The 20841-nt window shown below is 41.4% G+C and overlaps 1 protein-coding gene across 1 annotated transcript in view; it reads right to left on the bottom strand.

The window, feature by feature from the left end:
- Nucleotides 1-9120: 9120 nt before the first annotated feature.
- Nucleotides 9121-20841, bottom strand: part of SLC6A1 (solute carrier family 6 member 1) — a 153809-nt gene continuing 142088 nt past the window's right edge. The window contains exons 14-15 of the mRNA XM_090021898.1: nt 14363-14530; nt 9121-11587 (exon numbers count right to left, since the gene is read on the bottom strand). Coding sequence (XP_089878024.1) covers nt 11483-11587; nt 14363-14530 — 273 coding nt within the window. The 3' untranslated portion in view covers nt 9121-11482. The remainder of the gene's footprint in view (nt 11588-14362; nt 14531-20841) is intronic.

Here is a 20841-nt window from a genome sequence, read left to right as displayed (position 1 = left end):
TTTCTAGAGGTATTACCTCATTCCAGTCGTACACTGGGCATGCTCTGCACTAAGATCTGCTTAGCAACTGAGTCTGCTCAGAGCTGAAAGTGGGTCAGGGCTGATTGACAGCTCCTGAGGTCATAGAAGGGGTAACTCAGGCCCTGCATGGAATTTTCCACTCTCAATCAAACTGAGTTCATGCATTGGCAGCACCTATACTTAAAATTTTGCTTCAACAGAAAAAAGTAGGATTTGTGCTTTTGTGTGCTCTGACTGGTTTGATTTTTCTCCCTTGCCTTATTCCTTGTCTCACTAGATTGATAACCAGCACAGTAGAAGGGATGCAGGTCACAGCAGTCCCTCTAAAAGCACAGACTGCAGCAAAAGTCATGGTCCTCAGAAAAATTCCTCGTAATTATCTTGATTTGCCTAAATAAAGTAAAGAGCAGAAAGCACCTTGAGGGGGGATATTGTTAGAAATATTATTAAAAATGCATTATGAATAGTGTTGTTAGAACAGCACAGCTGCCAGCTCTCCCTGGTGGGAGGAGGGGGTAGAGGAGAAGCTACCAAGGGCTCTTTGTATTAAGGTATCACTCTCTTTGTTTTGCAAATTTACGATCTCTTTGTTACACTAAATCACACTCCCTTTCATGTTTTCTTCATTTTCTCATGCAGATAAGAGTAATTGCAATTTTTAATGATCCTGTCCTTGGGACAGAGAAAGTTTGAACTTTTGGTAACCTAAAGAGCTTTCTAAGCATGCGTAATCAGCTAATACATATAAGCCTATCCGCCCCACATACTTAAGTAGTTAATTATAATGCACATGGGACGTATGAAGTGACGTATTTACATATATGTTTGTATGAACCGGAAATGAGTTGTAAGAGTTTCTGCTTCTGCACACGTGCTCAGGAGAGAGGGGATAAAGCCTGCTGAGAAGTTTTCCCCGCAGGCAGAGTGTGGTCTTTTGTCTTCGCTCTGACCCTATTTGCAAATATACCTTTTGTGTTGCTAATAGCGTGTGCCTGAGAGTTCTTTGCCTCCCGAGAAACGAACCGTAGCAATTTCTGCAACAGTAGTGTAGCACTTCTTGACTTCATGGATAATGCAGGCAGGATTTGGATGCAGATGTCAAAGCTACAAAAGGTTTACTCAGGGTAAGAAGCAATTTCTTGGTGCTAAAGAAGGTTGACTATTGGAGTGATTTTCACAGTGGAAAGAGCCTAGGGTTCTTGAGATAAGTTTATATTTTGAGGATGTACTTTTGCTTAGTGTTGCAGAGCACTCGGGTGCCCTGTGACTGAGAGCAGAAACGGCTCGGGAGAAACCCCTGGGGCAGAAAGGGGGAGGCTCAGCTGCCAGTCACCAGGACTGCGCAGGTGCTGGTTGCTAGGGCAACCAGTGAAACCTAGTGACAGGAAGGAGCAGGGCTTAGCCCTTCTTAAGCCCAGGCAGGAGGCCAGGAGGGCAGTTGCCCTCTGGTTGCTGAGGGAGGAGGAACTCGGCTAGTGCAGATGAAGGGGAGAAATCACGGTCGGAACATCCCTTGGTTGCTGCTGGGGTTGGGGCGCTCTCTCTCTGGTAGGGATTGAATCTTGTTTGAGCGGACGGTCTAGCTTTTAAGTTGTAGTCCAGGGGCTTTGTGTTCTTGTGTTTATTATTTTGACTGGAGGACCAGGTGAGGCTATTAGGGTTTGGAGGAGGCCTCATAGGAGCTCCACAGTAGCGTGGGGACCCTGGTGACTGAGAGGGTGCAGCATTTTGGGGTGCATTGACCCCAGCCCCAGAGTGAGAGGGGGGCAGTGAGGAGGCCCAGAGTGAGAGGCGGGGGCAGTGAGAAGCCCTGGAGCAGGAGGGGGCAGTGAGGAGCCCCAGAAGTAAAGGAGAGGGCCAAGGCATAACAGGGCCCAGGTCAAAACACAAAAGTACCATCTGCGAGGCTTGGGCTGTGGTGTAAGGGGAGGAAAGGAGCCTCAGATAGTGCCCCAGGCACCGAGACAAAAAATGGGCAGCCTCCCGCTCAATCAATATCTTCCAATCAAACAAATAACAAAAAGACATGGCAGGCGGTTGGCCCTTAATCAGTGTTGAGGGGCACTAGTAGATGGACCTGAGGAGGCACAACTGTCACACTTAGGTTACAAGGATTTCAACAATTGCATATAGGCAACTAAAAAAAGAGATTGGGCTGGATATTGTTATCATCTTCGGGGATTCAGTTGCCTTCCCTGTTCATTCTTGTGTCTCTTAAATTTTTAATATGCTTATTCTTGCTGCACTATATTTTATTGTGTTAATTCAGTGCTTCAGTGTTTCTGCTTGTTCCTTTCAGGGGCCAGGAAGCTTTTCTCCTCCTTGAAAGTAATATTTGACTTCTGTTTTTTTTTGTTGGTTGCCCCTTACCCCCGCCCATTTTGTTTGAAGTACTGGAAATTTAAACTGCAATGTGTTGGTGCACCCAGTGGTAGTAAAAACTTCTCGGGTACCTGACTGAAGGGTCCCAGGGAAAGACAGACTACCACAGTTTGAAGCAGAAAAAAGATTTTTTTTTCCCTAGGTCAGGTTGTTAAGGTTTTGTTTTCCTTTGGATTGTGGGGTGCTTTGCTTCTTAAGATCATCCAGGCATATTTTGCCTAATTAATTTCCTGCCCTTTCAGGGGCCCAAGGCTTTGATATTGCTTTGTCTCTCCTACTCTTTTCCTGGACCACAATGTATGATGCTCAGTACAAAATGTAAGTTTAGTTTGAGGTGCAAAGGAATGCTTAGTGGCTGTAATGCACAAGAAAGGGCAGGGCGGACACTCTTTCAGCACCTTTTGGACCAGTGCTTATCACATGGTTATCTGAAATTTAAAGGGACTGGATTTAAAGATCTGGAAGGTCCCTTCCCAACCCATGTTCCTGCAGCAGTGCATGCACAAACACACCTCCTGTAATTATTCTCTCTACAACAATAAATTGTATAAGACAAATACATAAGTCCATTATATTAAATAAAATATGAGAGAAGGAAAATGTTAGATTCCAACTCCATGCAGTGCCCAGTGACTAGAGAGACAATCCAGTTCCTTATGGATTGTATTACTCATTAGCCAGAGCAAGCAGGGAGCAAACACCAGCACACATTGCTTGCATCAGCTTTATTTAGAATGGAGACAGCTTCCAGGAAAGGTCCCAAAAAACAACAAACCAGGGACCTGCACTGAACATTAGTGCTTTTCAAATTGTATACACCTTGCTTCATACATATTAACATTTGTTCCACCTCTGTTCCTCCTTTTGTTCTACTCATTTCTCCTCCCATCTCAATCTCTGCCTCTGTTTACTTCATTAACATGGAATTGCCTATGCTTTTCCTTCATTTACATGCCTCTCTGCTAAAAGCACATGCGTAAGGCCATGAACTTGGGTACTCTTGGTCAATCACTGGCTTTTTCTGGTTTTTGCTCACTTCAGTACCGTCTCCAAGGACTTGCTTGTGCTTTATCTCCTGATGATAGCTGATGGGCTGCATCTTGTTCATCTTAGACAATGGACTCTAACACTACGACCTTGTTAGAAAACTGCTTGCCTAAGCATTTGCAAGGTTAGTCTTAATATATCATCCTGCCTTGTGACCAGCAGCTCTGCTGAGACACGGAAAAAAGCCTTCATTCAGCTACAGACCCAGTGCTCCCCAAAATCTGTATTGTTACCCTAACAGAAAATACCAATTGAATATAAAGGGTGTTTTTCTGTCCATACAAATTGCACACAATACAGGCTTATTTGTATTCTGTCTAGTTTAATCGAAGACTTCCACATTTTCAGTGGATTGATGCAGGAATCTGAGTCAATCCAGGTACTAGTTGTAAAGATCTATTTTCATAATTGTGCTTTATTGTTATACATCATTTAAGGCATAGTTTCATAGTTAGTAGGGTCGGAAGGGTCCTGAGTAGATCATCAAGTCCGACCCCCTGCCATGACAGGAAAGAGTACTGGGGTCAAACGACCCCAGAAAGGTGATTGTCAAGCCTTGTTTTAAAGACCCCCAGGGCAGGAGCCAGCACAACTTTGCTTGGAAGTTGGTTCCAGTTCCTAGCCGCCCTGACAGTGAAGTAGTGCCTCCTGATGTCTAATCTTAATTTACCCTCTACCAGCTTCTGACCATTATTTCTTGTCACTCCTGGTAGTGCTCGGGGGAACAGGGACTCCCCTAATGCCTGCTGGTCCCCTCTGACTAGTTTGTAACAGGCCTCTAGATCCCCCCTCAGCCTTCTCTTGTGGAGGCTGAATAGGTTCAGGTCCCTGAGCCTCTCCTCATAGGGCCTGCCCTGCTGCCCCCTGATCATGCGAGTGGCCCTCCTCTGGACCCTCTCCATGTTGTCCACATCCCTCTTGATGTGCACCACCCAGAACTGGATGCAGTACTCCAGCTGCGGCCTGACCAGTGCCGCATAGAGGGGATAGATCACCTCCTTGGACCTGCTCGAGATGCATCTGTGGAAGCATGACAAAGTGTGGTTGGCATCCCTGACTGCATCCCCACACTGCCGGCCCATGTTCATCAGTGATGACTCCAAGATCCTTTTCTGCCTCTGCACTGATGAGAAGGGAGTTCCCCAGCCTGTAGGTATGGTGCTGGTTCTTCCTCCCCAGGTGCATCACCTTGCATTTGTCAGTGTTGAATCCTATCCTATTCTCATCCGCCCATCCATGTAACCTGTCTAGGTCCAGTTGTAGCCTATTCCTTCCTTCTAGTGTGCCCACATCTCCCCACATCTTAGTGTCATCAGCAAATTTGAAGAGGGTGCTTTTTACCCCTTCGTCCAAGTCACTGATGAAGATGTTGAACAGTGCGGGCCTGAGGACCAAGCCCGGTGGAACCCCCTTGCCCACATCCCTCCAGGTCGAAAATGACCCATCCACTACCACTCTCTGGGTGCGGCCCTCCAGCCAGTTGGTGACCCATTTGACTGTGTAGGTGGTGACACCACAGTCCCCCAGTTTTTTTAATGAGAACAGGGTGAGAGACAGTGTCAAAGTCCCTTTGCCCCTCTTTAATGATGGTGGAAATTTAAATTAACTATTGGAGCTCCTTCAGATTTGATAGCAACTGAAAGCCTCTTATCAGTCAGTGACAGTCCAAAGACTTGTTTTAGTGATCTTTAATCACTACTCATCTTGCTGACAGAGCACCTTAATTCTTAAAAAAGTGGTGGCAGCTGTTGTCCCTCCTATGGCATATGCATGAGGGCTATTCAGACTTTCAATGCATATGCCTGGGCAGGAATTTTTGGAGGAGTGGAGGCTACCCAGACCTTCCATCCTCCCTTTAGGCCACTGAAACAGAGCCCAAAGTTCAGACTGTTTGGTGCCTCCATGGATATAGTCATATAAGTGTCTGGGAATCAAACCCCAGCCATCTGTGTAGTAGACAAGGACTCTACCACTGAACCACAGGGGACTCTTTCTGAAAAGAGTAAACACCTATAAATACCCATCAGACTGGTCAGTGCTGTCCCTTGCCCAAGCTCCCTCACAGATGATCTTATTCTTTTCCATTACCATAAGAATTAAGATGCAGTAGTTGAAATGTTCTGTTTATGCCAGATCATAATGTAGCACTAACTTTTCTGAATCACCCATGCTTTATATTCTTCAGTTGGCATATGATTGGGGAATATCATACTTCTGTGTTAACAGGACAATTAGGAAAATATAATTCATAGAAATCATAAAATTGTAGGACTTGAAGAAACGTAGACAGACATAGACAGAGTAGACTAAAGCAGGAGCAGATCACTATCCTCCCTATTATACCTTTAACACATTAGAAGATTGTTGTCCCCCTTAGTTCCTTTACTTCTTTTAACCTTTCCAATGGATCACTTTTCTAAGCCTCTGCTTGTTAATGTTTGCCTTCTCTGGACTCACTCCAAATTGTCCACATTTTTCTTAACGTGTTTTATCTTCTGAACTCTTCCCCACCATGATTTATGGGTAGGGTGAGGAGGGAGGACCAAGCATTTTGGGATACAGGAGGACCAAGTCCTCCCCTGTCATGCTCCATAGAGTATGCACATGTAACTGGAAGCATTTCCTTTTAAAAAGCTTCTAAAGACTAGATATTTCCAACAGAGTATTTTGGAACATTCTTACTATTTCTGGAAAAGTTCAAAGGTTGTATTATTTGTCTGACCACCATTTAAAGCACTCCAAAAGTGTTTGAAGCATTTCAAATGTTATGTCTGCCCAGGGCCTAACATATGACACTATCAGTGTATCACAGAATGACATTTGCTTGTTCTGCAAAGTATTGTCTTGTTGGCTCCTGCTCAGCTTGTGGTATACTATGACACTTAGATCCTTCTTTGGCAGAACTGCTGCCTAGCCAGTTGTTCCCTATGAATTGTTTTTCTGTCCTAAATGCAGTACTTTGCATGTATCTTTACTGAATGTTATTTTATTGCTTCTGGGCCATGTCTCCTAACCGTTCTCTTATAGATACAGTAGCAGAATGGTTACATGAAATCAGAGTTTTAGGCTTGCTCCAGATAGGCACAAAGGTTTTGGTCATGATTACATTTCTCCCTCATATGCCACTGACTACAGAACTGACACACCTTAATCATGAGCCCAACTAGGTATAATTAGACTTTGGTGCCCCCCCCCCACCCTTTTTTTGAGCAACCTTGTCCTCCAAAGTGCTTGCAATAGTTCCTACCATCCATAAATTTTAGAATTCTATCATTAATATTGATTGGGACCAGACACAGGATAGAGTCCTGTGAAAGCCCCCTTGAGGTGTTCTCCTACCCTGGCAATTCCTGACTATGGTTTTCAGTGAGCTGTGCATCAATTCATGAGCAGCAGCATAATTAGGAGTGGGAAAGATGGGCTCTGGCCCTGGCACCAAGCTAGGAGGAGCGCTGGAATCATCCCTCAACCCTGCAGAGTCTGTGTTCCATCAACAAGAGCATTCCCATTACTTACCCATCCTAGAAATCCAAAACAGTCCCTGTCTGCTGATGCTGATTTAAGAGTAACAGCCAGGGTGGGCAGAGCTTATGGGGCAGCTCAGCCAGGAACTGTTTAGGACATCCCAACATGGGTAAATTGTGTGCATTTGTTCTCCCATGTCCTATCCTATTTGGAACCCATGCACCACTCCCCTCCCCCAACTCTTGGAACCGGTGTACAACCCCTGTACTTGGAACCTGCATGAACCCTGTGCTCTTGGATCCCTGCTCTCACAACGTGTACACCCCCCAACTCTTCGTATCACATCCCCCCTGCTCCCCTATATAGTTTGCCTAGTGTACCAGCTCTGCTTGTTAAACCTTTGCTTATGAGAATTTAATTGACAGATTATTTCTTTAGTTTGCCTATGAGAATTTCATGGGGTGCAGTGTTGAAAGCCTAATATATCACAGCTACTGATTCCCATTTTCCACTAAGCTAGACACAGTAGCAGAAAGGAAAACTAGTTTTTAGAAATGTATTTACTTAGTCCAGGTTCAGTCAAAAAGTATATAGATGACTCATTAAATTATAGGTGTGTTTTAACAGAAATTTCCTAACAGCTGGGAGGCCTGAGATTTTCAAAGCTGTTTCAAATATTCAAAGTAAGAATAGCTTTGAAAATTTCACTCAAATATTATATTTATGTTCTAGGCTTTTCCATACGGCTTTTATAATTTCAAGAATTTAATTCTGGCCTGATCTCATGCTTTGTTTCCTTCACTATTATTTTTAAGGATGTGATTCAATGTTTAATTGATTAGAACTTGGCATGAGTGATTTTATTTCCTTGATGGGTCACCAAAATAGTGGGCATGATCACTGGAAACAGATAATCTGCTGCTGGAATGTGATAAATTTAGGCCACAAACAGGTGAAATTCTCCAGAGAGTGTTTTCTACTTGGTTGGAGGTGGATTGCTTTTCTCCTGGAACAGCCATTATTTGTTCTAGGAGAAACTGTGTGAATACCTCTACACACATGGCTTCTACTGGGAGAGATTTGATTCTCCCAGCATGGATATAACACCTGTACATAGCCCTAGTGCTTCAAGTCAACCATAAGCAGAAGTTAACATGTTGTTTCTTGTGGAGTTTCATATTTTCATTGCTTGATGGTAAATCACTAGATTTGGGGTTTTTAAAGGCAAACAGACATAAAAAAAGAGTCCAACCTTGTTGCTTGCTCAGGTGAGTATTTTGTATAATAGATACGTATGCCCACATTCTCCATTAGTATGAATCTTTTGTAATTGTTTAGAACAGCACCTGCAAAGTTATTCAGGGAGTTAACACCCATTGATTACAATAGAAATTAGGTGAATAAATATCAGTTAAGCACCTAAACATAAATTAGGCATGATACATTCAGGATCTGAGCCTTGGAGATTAATTCAGCAAAGTATTTAACCATGTGGAAATGTCCCTTTAATTCAGTGAAGTATTGAAGCCAGTGGGATTTGAAAGCATGCTGAAGCAGTTTTCTGAATCAATGCCTTCACAAAATACTTCTTATAAAGGTTTCAAAACATTGGGGAACAAACCCATTGAATTTAATGACTTTTCTGGGAAGAATTATTTTCTCAAAGATTGCCACAGTCAGGCCCTATATCCTCTGGATTCTATATAAATATCAATAAAGTTGGCCAGATGAGATGGCACTGTAAGAGTGATGTAGTCAGGATGGTCCAGTAATTATGTGAGAGGAAAGGTTTTCTTAGGGTGATATCTTTTATTTGACCAAATGTATAGCTGAGATAGAATTAGACAAGCTTTTCTATGCAATACATTATTCACCAGGTCAGATATGAATGCAGTGTTTTCTAATTAAAAGCTTCTTTAACTCTATCCCAACTATACAGTTGGTCCAATAAGATAACATCCTAAGAAATCCTTGTCCCCCAGCTGATGTATGAATTGCTGGGCATCATAAATTGTTGAATATTGATTTTACGGAAGTTATTCCAAACAAGGAATATTCATAAATAGAATAGTTTACCACAGTTTTACATGCAAATCAGAAATAAATATCTTCTAGTGCTCTCCAAAATCTATCATTGAACACATCGCCTCCCTAGTGCTTAAACTCACTGTCCAGTTATATACCAATTGCCGATTAATTTATCATAGTGCTACTTTTATGAAGACATAGGCAAAGTGTGATGCAGTCATTTCTTACATTTAGAACTTACTTCCAAGTAGGAAAACAAATAATTTGACTGGATACTTTTACCTTAAGATAACATAGCATCTCATGTAATGTATAATATAGCCTTTATTTTTTTTTTCTCTAAACTCTTGGAAACTTACATAACAATCGTGCTTTAAGTATGACACCATTTATAGACATTTAAAATGCATCTTAATTTATAAATATTTTACATTTGGTCCATAGAACAATTTTCAGTTTACTAAATAATACTGTACTCTTTTAAACAGGCTCTGTATATATTTTAGAATATGTATATATCACATATATTTTTTTATATAGAGATAGATTTGCTTGGTGTTCAGATATAATTCCTTATTGCAAAAAGCATATATGATCATACAATATTTTTTCTTCTCTAGGGCAGATACTACAAAAAGATACAGCTATTCACAGTTTACACACAGTAGTTCTACAACACTATTTTGTGCTATATATGATAAGTTTGTACAGATTTTTGCTAAACAGCAGGTCTGCCAAACATATGCCATAATTGTTTACAATCAAACATTAAATACTGCATTTTTCTTAGAACAACATGGAACTTGATTACATTAAACAATAAAGAGAAAGTTGGAGGTTTTTATCCTTAGTCTAATGAAATTCACAATTATAATGTGGATGTATTATATGTGATACATACGATATATGTTTATTTTTTCTAACCCCTGATAGCTTACAAGACTTTTGCATTTATCTATAGACATTTAGAGTGTATCTTAGATTTCAAAATATTTTACAGTTGATCTACTGTATGAAACAGGTTAAGAGCTACCAAACAATACTCTTTTATGAGGTTTCATGACTTAGGTTGAACTATGTGTGTGCGTGTGTGTGTGTGTGTATATTTACTACAGTAATGTATCTGACATTCTGAGAATAATACCTTATTGCAAGAACATATGTTGGTCACCTTTAGACAAAAACAACAAAAAAAATCAACATTCACAGCTATTTTTTCACATAATTCTACATAATTTGTGTGCTATCTAATATTGTAGGTTGCACAAAAGTTTGCTGAAAAGCAGGTTTCATTGCACAGTTCTGTCACAGTCATTTACAATCAAACATCACATACTGCATTTTCCATGCCCCTTGTTGTCTTATAGCTGCCAAACAAGAAATGTGATAGAGGGCCTGATCTTACTTTGTCTACACAGGAAGAACTTTCATTCTCTTTAATGGGAGTTCTTAGTTGTAAAGGAAATGCCTAAAAGAGTCTATACTGGAGTTTTCATACTATAGAAACAGCTTTCCCTCATACCTTCATCACTATAAATAATGTATATGTAAATAAAAATCCTAAAAATAAAACTGTCTTCAAAGTGCTAGAAAAGTTTAAGATTTATAATTTGCTTGTTAAATACAAACCAGGTTTAAAGTCCCTTAAGAGATTGAATAATCCATGGTTTAGAGCCCTAAATTAGAATTTGTGGAGTATGGTCCATAATTAAAACACTGTTTGATTTCTGTTACGGTGGCAGTGTAAAACAGTTGTTAATGGCAAAGTATAAACAGAAGCAATAGCTGGTTGAGATTACAAAAAAAGGTACTGCTTTTATCTGGGAATGTTAGTAGGAGCTCTGGAGAGTTTGATATTCTTACATATTTTCCTAAGAAATGTCAAAATGAAACATTTTGCCTCTATAACATTCATCTGAAATTCAAAGAGTATCAACACATGACAAACAAATCAAAATAAAATACTGCTTTTAAAAGATATTTCACTATCATTAAAAGGATGAAAATATAATAGCTTTTACTAGTACGAATTTTAAGGTCGAACTTCTTACTGGAAATCATATGCATACAAAATACTTTATTCTTGTATATGAAACAACTTTCAAACGTAATTGTACTCCTGCAAAGTTGGAAATAACAGTCTTGGGATTTGGCAGTAAGAAATATTAACTAGTAAAAGTCAGCAGCACAAAACCTCAAACTGTCGTGCTAAAAGGTAGATTAAAAATGTCTTACATGTCAATTTACAAATTGCAAGAATTCAACTCTTATTGTGAAAGGATAAAAATATTAACAGTCTGTGGATTGCCAAAAAACACAAAACACTGTTAACATCTGAGCCCACAAAACAGTTTGGTTATACCCACAATGATTCCCTTATAGTGGAGATGGTCTTTTTTTTGTTGTTGTTTTTGTTTTGTTTTTTGTTTGGCACTAGAGGTAGGTGATTATATTCTCAGACATAAAGTTGTGGTCATATTCAACCTATTTTTGTTTTCCTTTTTCCAGAGTGCCATTTGTACCTTTCCAATACCAAAATTTAGATATATGCTTCTTTGTTGGCAGAGTTGCTTTGCTGGGCTTGTTCTGGCCCACTTTCAGGATGAGTTATGTCTTCACTTGGCTGAATCATTACTTGGATACGCTATTTTAAAAAGAATGAAATAAGATTACTGGATAAATTTTTTGTTCAAATCAAATCTATCATATTCCTTCCATTATAAGATAACCTTGAATTCAGATGCACTCCCATTTTCTCTTAATTTAAGAAAAAAATAGGACAGCAAATAGACAGACAGTGGGTGTATCTACATGAGACATTTACTGTGGAGTAGACAAATTAGCTCCACGCTAAACATTGGACAGCCACACTTGTTCCCCTATTAGCCTGGAGTAAACTAATTAACTCTGCAGCAGGATAGTGGGCCTGTGAGAAGCAGCTAGTATTCGCTTTGGATCTGGCCGATTTTGGGGGACAGTGACTCAATTCGGTGATTCGAATCACTGTCCTGAACCAATTCAACCAGATCTAATTCAGATATTCAACTGCTGCCAAATCAGCTGAATCTCTGAATCATGCAGGCCCCATCCCCAGCCTGCTCTCCCAGCCCTGGCAATGGCTGCCCCACCTGCCCCAGCTCCCGGCTCCTTGGAAAAAAAAGCCTCCACTCACCAGGTGCTGCCACATGTGGGGGGTCATCTCTGCTGCCCCCCACTGCCCCACATCATGTGGGGGGCTCTGCCACAAACCCCCTAACCCCCACCCACTCTTCCAGCCCTTCCACCCCATGGCTGCCCTGACTGCCCCAGCTCTGGCCCTTTAAAAACAAGACATAACAAAAAAAACCCCAGACTCACTGGCTCCTTCTCAGCAGGGGTGCAATCCTCACTGCCCCGCACTGCCGCACACTATGTGGGAGGCTGTGTACAAGCTCCCAGAAGCCCTGAGGCCGCTGCAGCAGCCAGTGAGTCTGGGTTTTGGGTTTTTTTTTTAAGGGGCCAGGAGCTGGGCTGTGTGGGGCATCCATGGGGGGGCTGGAACAGTGGGCAGGGGTTGGGAGGATTGTGGCAGAGCCCCCCATTTGATCAGCAGGGATCACCCCCCCAGCCAGCAGCACCCAGTGAGTGGGGGCTTTTTTTTAAAGGGCTAGGAGCTGGGGCTAGGCAGGGCAGATATTGGGGGGGCCTGGGGGAGTGGACAGCGGTTGGGGGGAACTCAGGGGGGCTGGGGGAACAAGTAGTGGATGGAGCTTGGTGGGGGTCTCCCTATGGTCCCTCTTCTCCTTCCTGTAGCCCCCCCCACTTACCAGCTCGGAGTCCGGGTCGAGCTCCCTGCTGCAGTGGGCGGGGACTGCCCGAATCACAGAAGCTCTCTGAATCTTTTCCAAATCGATTTGGAAAGCTTAAAATCAATTTGGACCTTTTAATTGGTCCCCTGATTCGAGATTTAGCCACCAAATTGGAGTGAATTCTCCTCTGAATTGAATCAGCACCTGAAGTTTCGCACAGCCTTAAAGGATAGCACTTTTAAATACAGGTACTATCCTGCTGTGGAGTTTGTTATGTCACAGCAGCATACATATAGAATCTGCCCTTCTTGGGGCATGAGGGTGCTTCAGTGAGGGGGATGCCTGCTGACTAGCCCTGCAGTGGAGCACCCTCATACCCCAGCAAGATTCTCCGCAGAACACTGAGCCGGGTGGGGGGGTGGAGCCAGGGCTGCTCTACCGTGGCTCAACATGCTGCAGTCATGGATGCATGTTCAAACAGCATGCCTGGGAGCAACACATTCCAAAGCAATAAGCTCTGGAGTTTATTGGTCATATTAACTGCATGTGTGTATGTGCCCAGTTATAAGAATACAATCTCTACAGTTCATGTGAGAGCTTCCTGCTCTTAATCAACATTGCAGTGGAGTTCAGCTAAAGGATGTTTCAGTCCTTCCACTTCTGATCCTACCTGGGACCCAGTAATGATGTAACAAATACAAAGTGAAAGTTTTAAAATTAATTAGCAGATTTTGATGCTCCAACAAGATTTGGAGTTGTGCCTAAACATTTTTGTCAGTATTGCTTTTTCTGAACTGGTTTGTCTATCCTTAGTGACAATTTAGATAAGCATCGAGGCATACCACATACGGCTTTTTACCTTTTATTAAAATCTTTAGTAATTCCTTATAAAAAATGTCCTGATCAAATGCTATAGACTGAATCAAAAAGATTAACAGTTCGCTTGTAAGTAAACACTTTCAATAGCTGTGTTAATAACAAACTTTAAGATAAATACTAGTATCAGTAGTCTGCTTTTATCATCTTATAGTCATTTATCAAACCTTTCTATACAGAATTATATGAAGGATAACCAAACAAATCAGGTTCTATTATGGGCTTAAAAAGCAGAGCCAAAGCAGCAGCTATCTCCATAAGGAACAAGATTCTAGCTTGATGTAAATATTACAGTAGTGTATGCATAAATATAACATAATCAGGTGTCCTGATGAAGAATACCCTGCTTTCAAAAGGTTTTCTAACTAACTTTATCCCCAACATGCAGTCTGTCCAATAAAAAATATCACTCAAAAAGTTAGATATAATTTTGATCATATATATCAACATTGCTATTTGATTCGCCAAGTATAAAGTGCTAGGAAGCCAAGTGTTTGGAACTGACAGGGCCTAATTATAATGATATCTATTATACCAACAGCTGCATTACTATCTGAAATTTTTAAGAAGACTGTTAGCTTTATTATTTTTCATGCTGATATTCTTGGTTTCATGTTCTTATATTTGCTATAAAATGCCTGAGCTAAGACGATAAATGCTGGGAAGCAACAATATACCCATCTCGTCAGATATCCCAATGAACATCTTGCAAAAATAAATAAATAGATAAATGTACCTGAAAAATAGTGACCTACCTGTTTTAAGGAGCCTTTTAAAGTAAGAAACATGTATGCCATATAGCCTGGAATCAGCACCATAGAAGAAAGAGCCATGAGCCAGCCAACCCCTTGGCCCCATGTTGGGAAAACATAGTTCCCCATAGTAAGAGGAGTCATCTGGACAGCACTGAAGATAAACACTCCCTGAAAAATAAATTTAAAACAGTCAAGGTGGCTTTAATTCCTAAAGGTCTCCGTGTTTTCTACAGAACTCTGTTGGATTGACTTGGGTTCAGTCATAAGACTGCTTCTGCAGCCATGCACAGAAGTTAAGTGCTCCCTTAAGTACTCACATCACCAGGCTCTAGCTTCAGGCCTGGGGGCACAGCCACTGATACAAGGTGGAGGAACCTTGGCCCATCCACTTCAACGTGCTGGCAAGTACATCTGTGCCATTGGAGACAAGAGGAGTATGCTGTGAAAGGAAATGGCTTCCATGGCTCAGAGCAAGATGGAGCTAGAAGCTGAATTCTGACTGAACCCCATTCCAAGGCTCTTTGGATGGAACAACTACATGCTCAATGGGGTGGACTGCAAAGTTGTGTTTGTGCCCTTCAGTAGGGCCTGTGAGAGAAATTTGGGGGTCTGGTGCTTTCTTGTGTGAGGCACCTCCTATTTGGGAAGCAGGAAATATAGACATTTTATTTGAATTTTAAGTTGATTTTATAAGATTTTAAATACATTTATAGAGATCAGACTTAATTTACACACTTTATTAAATAAGGTACTTGCAATTCTCACAATTTTGGTAGCTCCCCAAGCTTGAGGACCTGATATAACTGTACTCTCATTTTTTCCCACCCCAACCCTGCCACAGGCCCTAAAATTGAGAATCTGCAGCAAAAAAAGAAAACATTATTGGTAATGATTTGAGTTTATCTGCTTTAAATCAGGGATTGGCAACCTATGGCCTGCAGGCCAGATGGACTAGATGGAGTCTGCAGATCACTGAATGCAAGCAACATGCAAAAATGCATTTAATATTGTGTCTCTTTTTCTTAAAATTGTCAGTTTGTTTTGCTTTGCTGTGGCCTTGAGCTACTGTGAATAATTTCCCATCTTAAGAAATAAAGAAAAAACTTTAACTATGTGCATGCCTTACATGATTCTGAACAAATCTATATGTGAGTTATTTTCTGCTCAAAGTCAAAATCCAATACCTTTACTCACATTGAACAATTCCTTGCTCAGATTATTATCATCAGTTTTAAGGGACAGTAGGGGGGGGAAGCAAGCTATTTTTCAGTGTAAGACTGAATCATTCCTGTTATGATCCATGAGCAATTGGACCATTGTCTCCCTAGTCGTTGGGTACCGCATGGAGTTGGGGTCTAATATCTTGGTGTAGTAAGCAGGATTGGACACGCATTTGGAGGGGACTGATCATTGCAATCCTACTAGGGTAAGGCCTTGCAGGTGTAGTGGGTTCTCTTGGGCCTGGACCACCTTGGTGTGAACTAGGTTCTCCTGGGCTGCCTCAGCTGTCATACCCCATCTTTTACCCTTCCCCAGTAGCATGGTACTGGGTTCAGAGGATTTTCTTCTGTGTGGGGGGTGGTCAGGGTGACCGCTGTGTTTTTACTGAGAGTTGGGTTAAATGGAATGGGGGTCTGGGACCCCAGGAGAATCAGTCTAGCCCAGCTTGGATTATGGCCCAGAGTTGGGCCTAGGGAATTTTATGTAATAGATCATGGAAGCAGGCCTTCTGTAAAGCAACTGCCCTCCAGGCTTTAGCTTGGCATGTTCAAGATATCACCTCCAGACTGCTGACACCTAAGAGACAGAGTAAAGCCTGCATTCTGCCCAGATGTACCTGAATTCTTATGACAGCCCTGGGCTTAGTAGATACAGAATTGTTAACTGTCTGTATTGTTGCTTTTTTGTTCTTGTTCTGCATCAATAAATTCACCTATTATTGACTGGCCGGTGTTGTGGTCAGTTTGAGGATTGTGTCTGTCCAAAACAAAGGTATAGGTGCTGGGTTCAAATCCAGTCCAACAATTGGCATCTCCACCAAGATGCAAGAGTAGTAACCTGACTGATCAGAGAATTTGTTGATGCAGAGTGATCTGTTTTAGAGGGGTTAGCTGAAACTTGGAGTAAGGTAAAGTTATATAGGAAGTAACTGAAGTTATAAATATTGTGCAGGAGATGTTGTTTGTTACTTTTGACCAGGAAGCTTTGTTTGTCCATATTAGGCAGAGTAGCAGACATGAGTATATGCTGTGGTCTGCTTAGAATTAAGTAAGATCCTCCTTCTGTGTTTATAATAGGAAGCCAGAAAGCAAAGAAAGTCATCTCTCTGCTGGAAGGGCTGTAGGAATGAACAGGGTCTTTAACTCTAAGGTCCTTAGGAGAATAATTACAGTCTTCTATGCAGAAAGAACAAAAGCAGATGTGTTTTTCCTGTAAAGTTTCTAAAGTGTAAGTTAGCAATGTAGGTTATAGCAAAATAAAGTGTTATACAGGCAGGATAGCTTCAGAAAAATCAAAGATAATTAGAGAAATGTAAGACAGACACTCTAGAATCCTGTGTGTACCAGAAAATAGAGGCAAAAGTAGCACAGAAAGAGACAAGGTATGTTACTAGACATCTGCTTAGGCAGTGGCAGAGAATTTGTGATTAGAAGTGAGGGGAAACTTGATTCTCACTCCTGCCTCTCCAGGAACAGTGAAAAGCCTAGAAAAGACAGAGATTGTTACAACAGTGTAACAGCTTGATTAGGAAACATCAGGGTATAGCTGTGTAAAGAGAGATCATTGCCCAGAATTAATTTGAGGTACTCTGAGCAAGGAGAGAGGAGTGAGCTTATCAGAGGCATGCTTTGTTTTTCTCTGAAAAGGCATAGTTTAAAAGTTTCCTTTTTAAGGTAGGAAAAGTTTTCTTGAAGGGATTGTGTGTAGTGCATAATTTGTCACCCACAGTCTTTAAAAGATACTTTCTTAGTCCTAAAGTGGAGCTTGCTGAGCTGTACAGCTGTAAGAGAAGGAAATTTGATGGATAAATTGATTTGCAAAGAGCAAGGCAAGAAGGGGTCACTGATGAGAATGGATTATGAAGCCTGTAGCCCAGAAAGAGTTATGGTTAAAATATATTAAGGAAAGGAAAACTAAAAGTTAAGTAAAACCTAGAAAAAGTGTTAGGATTCAAAAGAGTTGCTAGAGAGAGAGAGAAAGGAAAGATAAAAATCTAATAAAGAGTCTGCAAAGCCCTAAAAATCCAAGTGATCTAGTAGTCCAGAGAAGGGGAACAAAGAAGAAGATCACTGTTAAAGCTGCCAGAGCTGGGAGCTAGCAATCTAAGCTGACATGAGGGTGGGCCAAGAAGCCCAGAAGTCAGGGACTGTGTCCATAAGAAGTAAAGAAGACCAGAGCAGGAGAGTAGAGAGTTTAATCCTAAGTATGACCTAAAACTGCCACCCTCCTAGGTGTGGTTAGTGTAGTAGAGCTACCTGTAGCAGGGTAGGCACTACAAAATGCTGCATAATAACCACCCTAGGAAAGCAGCAGAGGCAAATATAAGTGCCTTAAAAACCTTAGCTCTCACCTCATTGTAAGTTATCTTTCATTAACAAAAAGCTAAGGGGAGCATACTCCAACAGAGAAAACTGTTGGTGTAAGCCAAAAAAAAGAGATGTGTGGCATGAAATGCCTGCTACTTTAAGAGAAGAACTCTGCTATAAAAGCAGGCTCTGCAAGGTGCCAGGAGGAGAAATTTTTAAATAAGTGCCAACCTGGCTATAAGCCAAGCAAAGCCAGCCACAGTGTATAAACAAACTAATGAAAAGGGGTAAGCCCCTCCCTTTTTGTCCTTGTGTTTTACAGGATGGAACCACCACTGAAGACACGAAAAAAATCAAGCTTGACTGTGTCATATGTAATAATTGTGTTTTACTACATTTGTAAAATGGTGTTATTATAAGTAATTGTGACATCAACTATGATGAACTATGAAATGTAAAGCAAAATTTCTTAATAAGCTATAAAATACCTGAAGAGTGGCTACAAAAATGATACATCACACAGAGCATCACCTCCAAGACCTCGCAGAGTTCAGCTGTGCCAAAAATCAATAAGGCTACGAATCGTTTATTGTCGTCCTTTGTTTCCCTTCCCCCCTTTGTTTTTGTCTTGTTTGTGTTAAAATTAATGGATTTTTAATTTGTATAGTAGAAATAGTAACGTAATGTCATTTTATTAATTCCCGAAATTTATACAAAGATTAGAAACACAAAGTGAAATGATAAAATCCTAAGGAAAACCAGGGCCTTCCTGTGCAAATAGCATACCTAGTTTCCATGGCAAGTTAATAAAAAGTCCTAACCCTAAAAGTTTATCCAAACTTTTACAAAATGGAGAGACACCAGTAGTCCTACAATAGCACCAAGCATCTAGTTAATATTCAGCTGTTCATATTCATGCCAATGCAAAAGCAGAAAATATTCCTATGGTACCATTGTCCCAGTTCCTGGCTTGGTCCCAGGCTGGAAAGTAAATCACGTAAGCACTGTCTCACTCATTACCAACGGTGGGCAAAAAGGTCAGTCCTTTGTCCGAGTAACACAAAGCACCATCTACCTTGCCAGGCCCAAGGGGTATAATGTGTGGAGAAAGTGATGACCTCTGGAGAATCAGCTAGGTTTCTCTTTTGCTGTGTATACTAATTCTGTGAGGGAGTACTAGGGTTACAATATTTGGATCTTGGGGAGCACTGGATTTGCAGCTAAATAAAGGCTTGTATCTGTGTCTCAGCAAAAGCTGCTAGTCACAAGGCAGGGTGCTATATTAAAAGTAACTAACTTTGTGAATGCTTAAGCAAGAAGTTTTCTAACAATGGGATTCATAGATTCATGGATGTAGGGTTGGAAGGGACCTTGTAGATCTTCTAGTCCAACCCCCTGCTGTGGGCAGGAGAGGAAACTGGGCTCAAATGACCCCAGCCAAGTAAACATCAAGCCTCCTCTTAAAGACCCCCAGGGTACGAGCTATCACCACTTCCCTCAGAAGTTGGTTCCAGATCCTAGCCACCCTGACTGTGAAGTAGTGCCTTCTAATGTCTAATCTAAACATACTCTCTAGCAGCTTATGGCCGTTATTCCTTGTTACTCCAGGAGGCGCTCGGGGGAGCAAGGTCTCTCCCAAACCCCTCTGGTCCCGACTAATAAGTTTACAGATGGCCACCAGGTCCCCCCTCAACCTTCTCTTGTGAAGGCTGAACAAGTTAAGGTCCCATAGCCTCTTCCCATAGGGTCTGCCCTGCTGTCCCCGGATCATGCGAGTGGCCCGCCTTTGGACCTTCTCAATGCTGTCCACATCCCTCCTGAAGTGTGGCGCCCAGAACTGGATGCAGTAATCCAGCTGTGGCCTGACTAATATCATATAGAGGGGGAGGATAGTGTGAAGAACAAGATGCAGCCCGCCTGCTATCATCAGGAGATAAAGCAGAAGCAAAACCTTGGAGATGGTGCAGAAGTCAGCAAGAAACCAGAAAGAACCAGCAAGTGACTGAAGGAAGCAGAGGTCAAAGTCTTACACATGCGCTCTTAGCAGAGGCATGTACATGAATGAAATGCATAGGCAATACCATGCTAATGAGGCAAACAGTAAACAGAGCTAGTTTGAGATGGGAGAAGAAATGGTTGGAACCGAAAGTGGGATGAGGGCGTAGTGAATTTTAATGAGTATAAACCAACGTGTATAAAATGTGAAAAAAAACCCCCTAATGTTCAGGGCTGCTGCCCATGTTCACAGGCTGTGAGTCTGTGAGGGAACTCACTTGAAGCTGTCTCTATGCTAAATAAAGCTGTTGCAAGCAATGTGTACAAGTAGCATTTGCTCTCTGCTTGCTCTGCCTAATGAGTAATGGGATCCATGAGCGATTGGACCACTGTCTCCCTAGTCATTGGGTGCCACATGGAGTCAGGGTCTAACAGTTCATACTTATATCATATGATCATCATTATCAATAGCTTGCTTCTCATTAATTTGAAGATAACTTTTTTCTTGCAAATGAAAAACAGTTATGGAAAGCAGATACTGACATTTTTCATAAAATTGGTGAAGGGTAGCAGCCGGGATGTGTTAACTTTCTTTTAAGCCAATGACTCAACTGGGTGGCTGCTACAGGGTGCCGCACAATATAAACACTATTAGGTATGCAAATACCTACACATAATTCACAAGATAAACCCAGAGATTTCAAGTAGGAATCCATAATGAAAATACATTCTGATTTGTTATAGTCTTTGCATCAGTAAACTTGCTCTATTATTTTTCCATACTTAAAATTAGTACACTTAACTCTGCCTCATGTTATGCATTACAGTCTTGTATTAGGTACTTGCATAACACTGAGAATTCTGGGCTACTTCATTTTGGTACACTGAAGGTGCATCTACATGTTCATTAATGCACTGTAATTACTGCACAGTAAGTTTAATACTTGGTTAATTTAG

The sequence above is a fragment of the Crocodylus siamensis genome, chromosome 11 (genome assembly GCF_052110815.1).
Source record: "Crocodylus siamensis isolate JL-2025a chromosome 11, ASM5211081v1, whole genome shotgun sequence".
Taxonomy (NCBI): domain Eukaryota; kingdom Metazoa; phylum Chordata; order Crocodylia; family Crocodylidae; genus Crocodylus; species Crocodylus siamensis.
The sequence above is the reverse complement of the archived record's forward strand: the minus strand, read 5'-3'. Positions and strand labels throughout refer to the sequence as shown.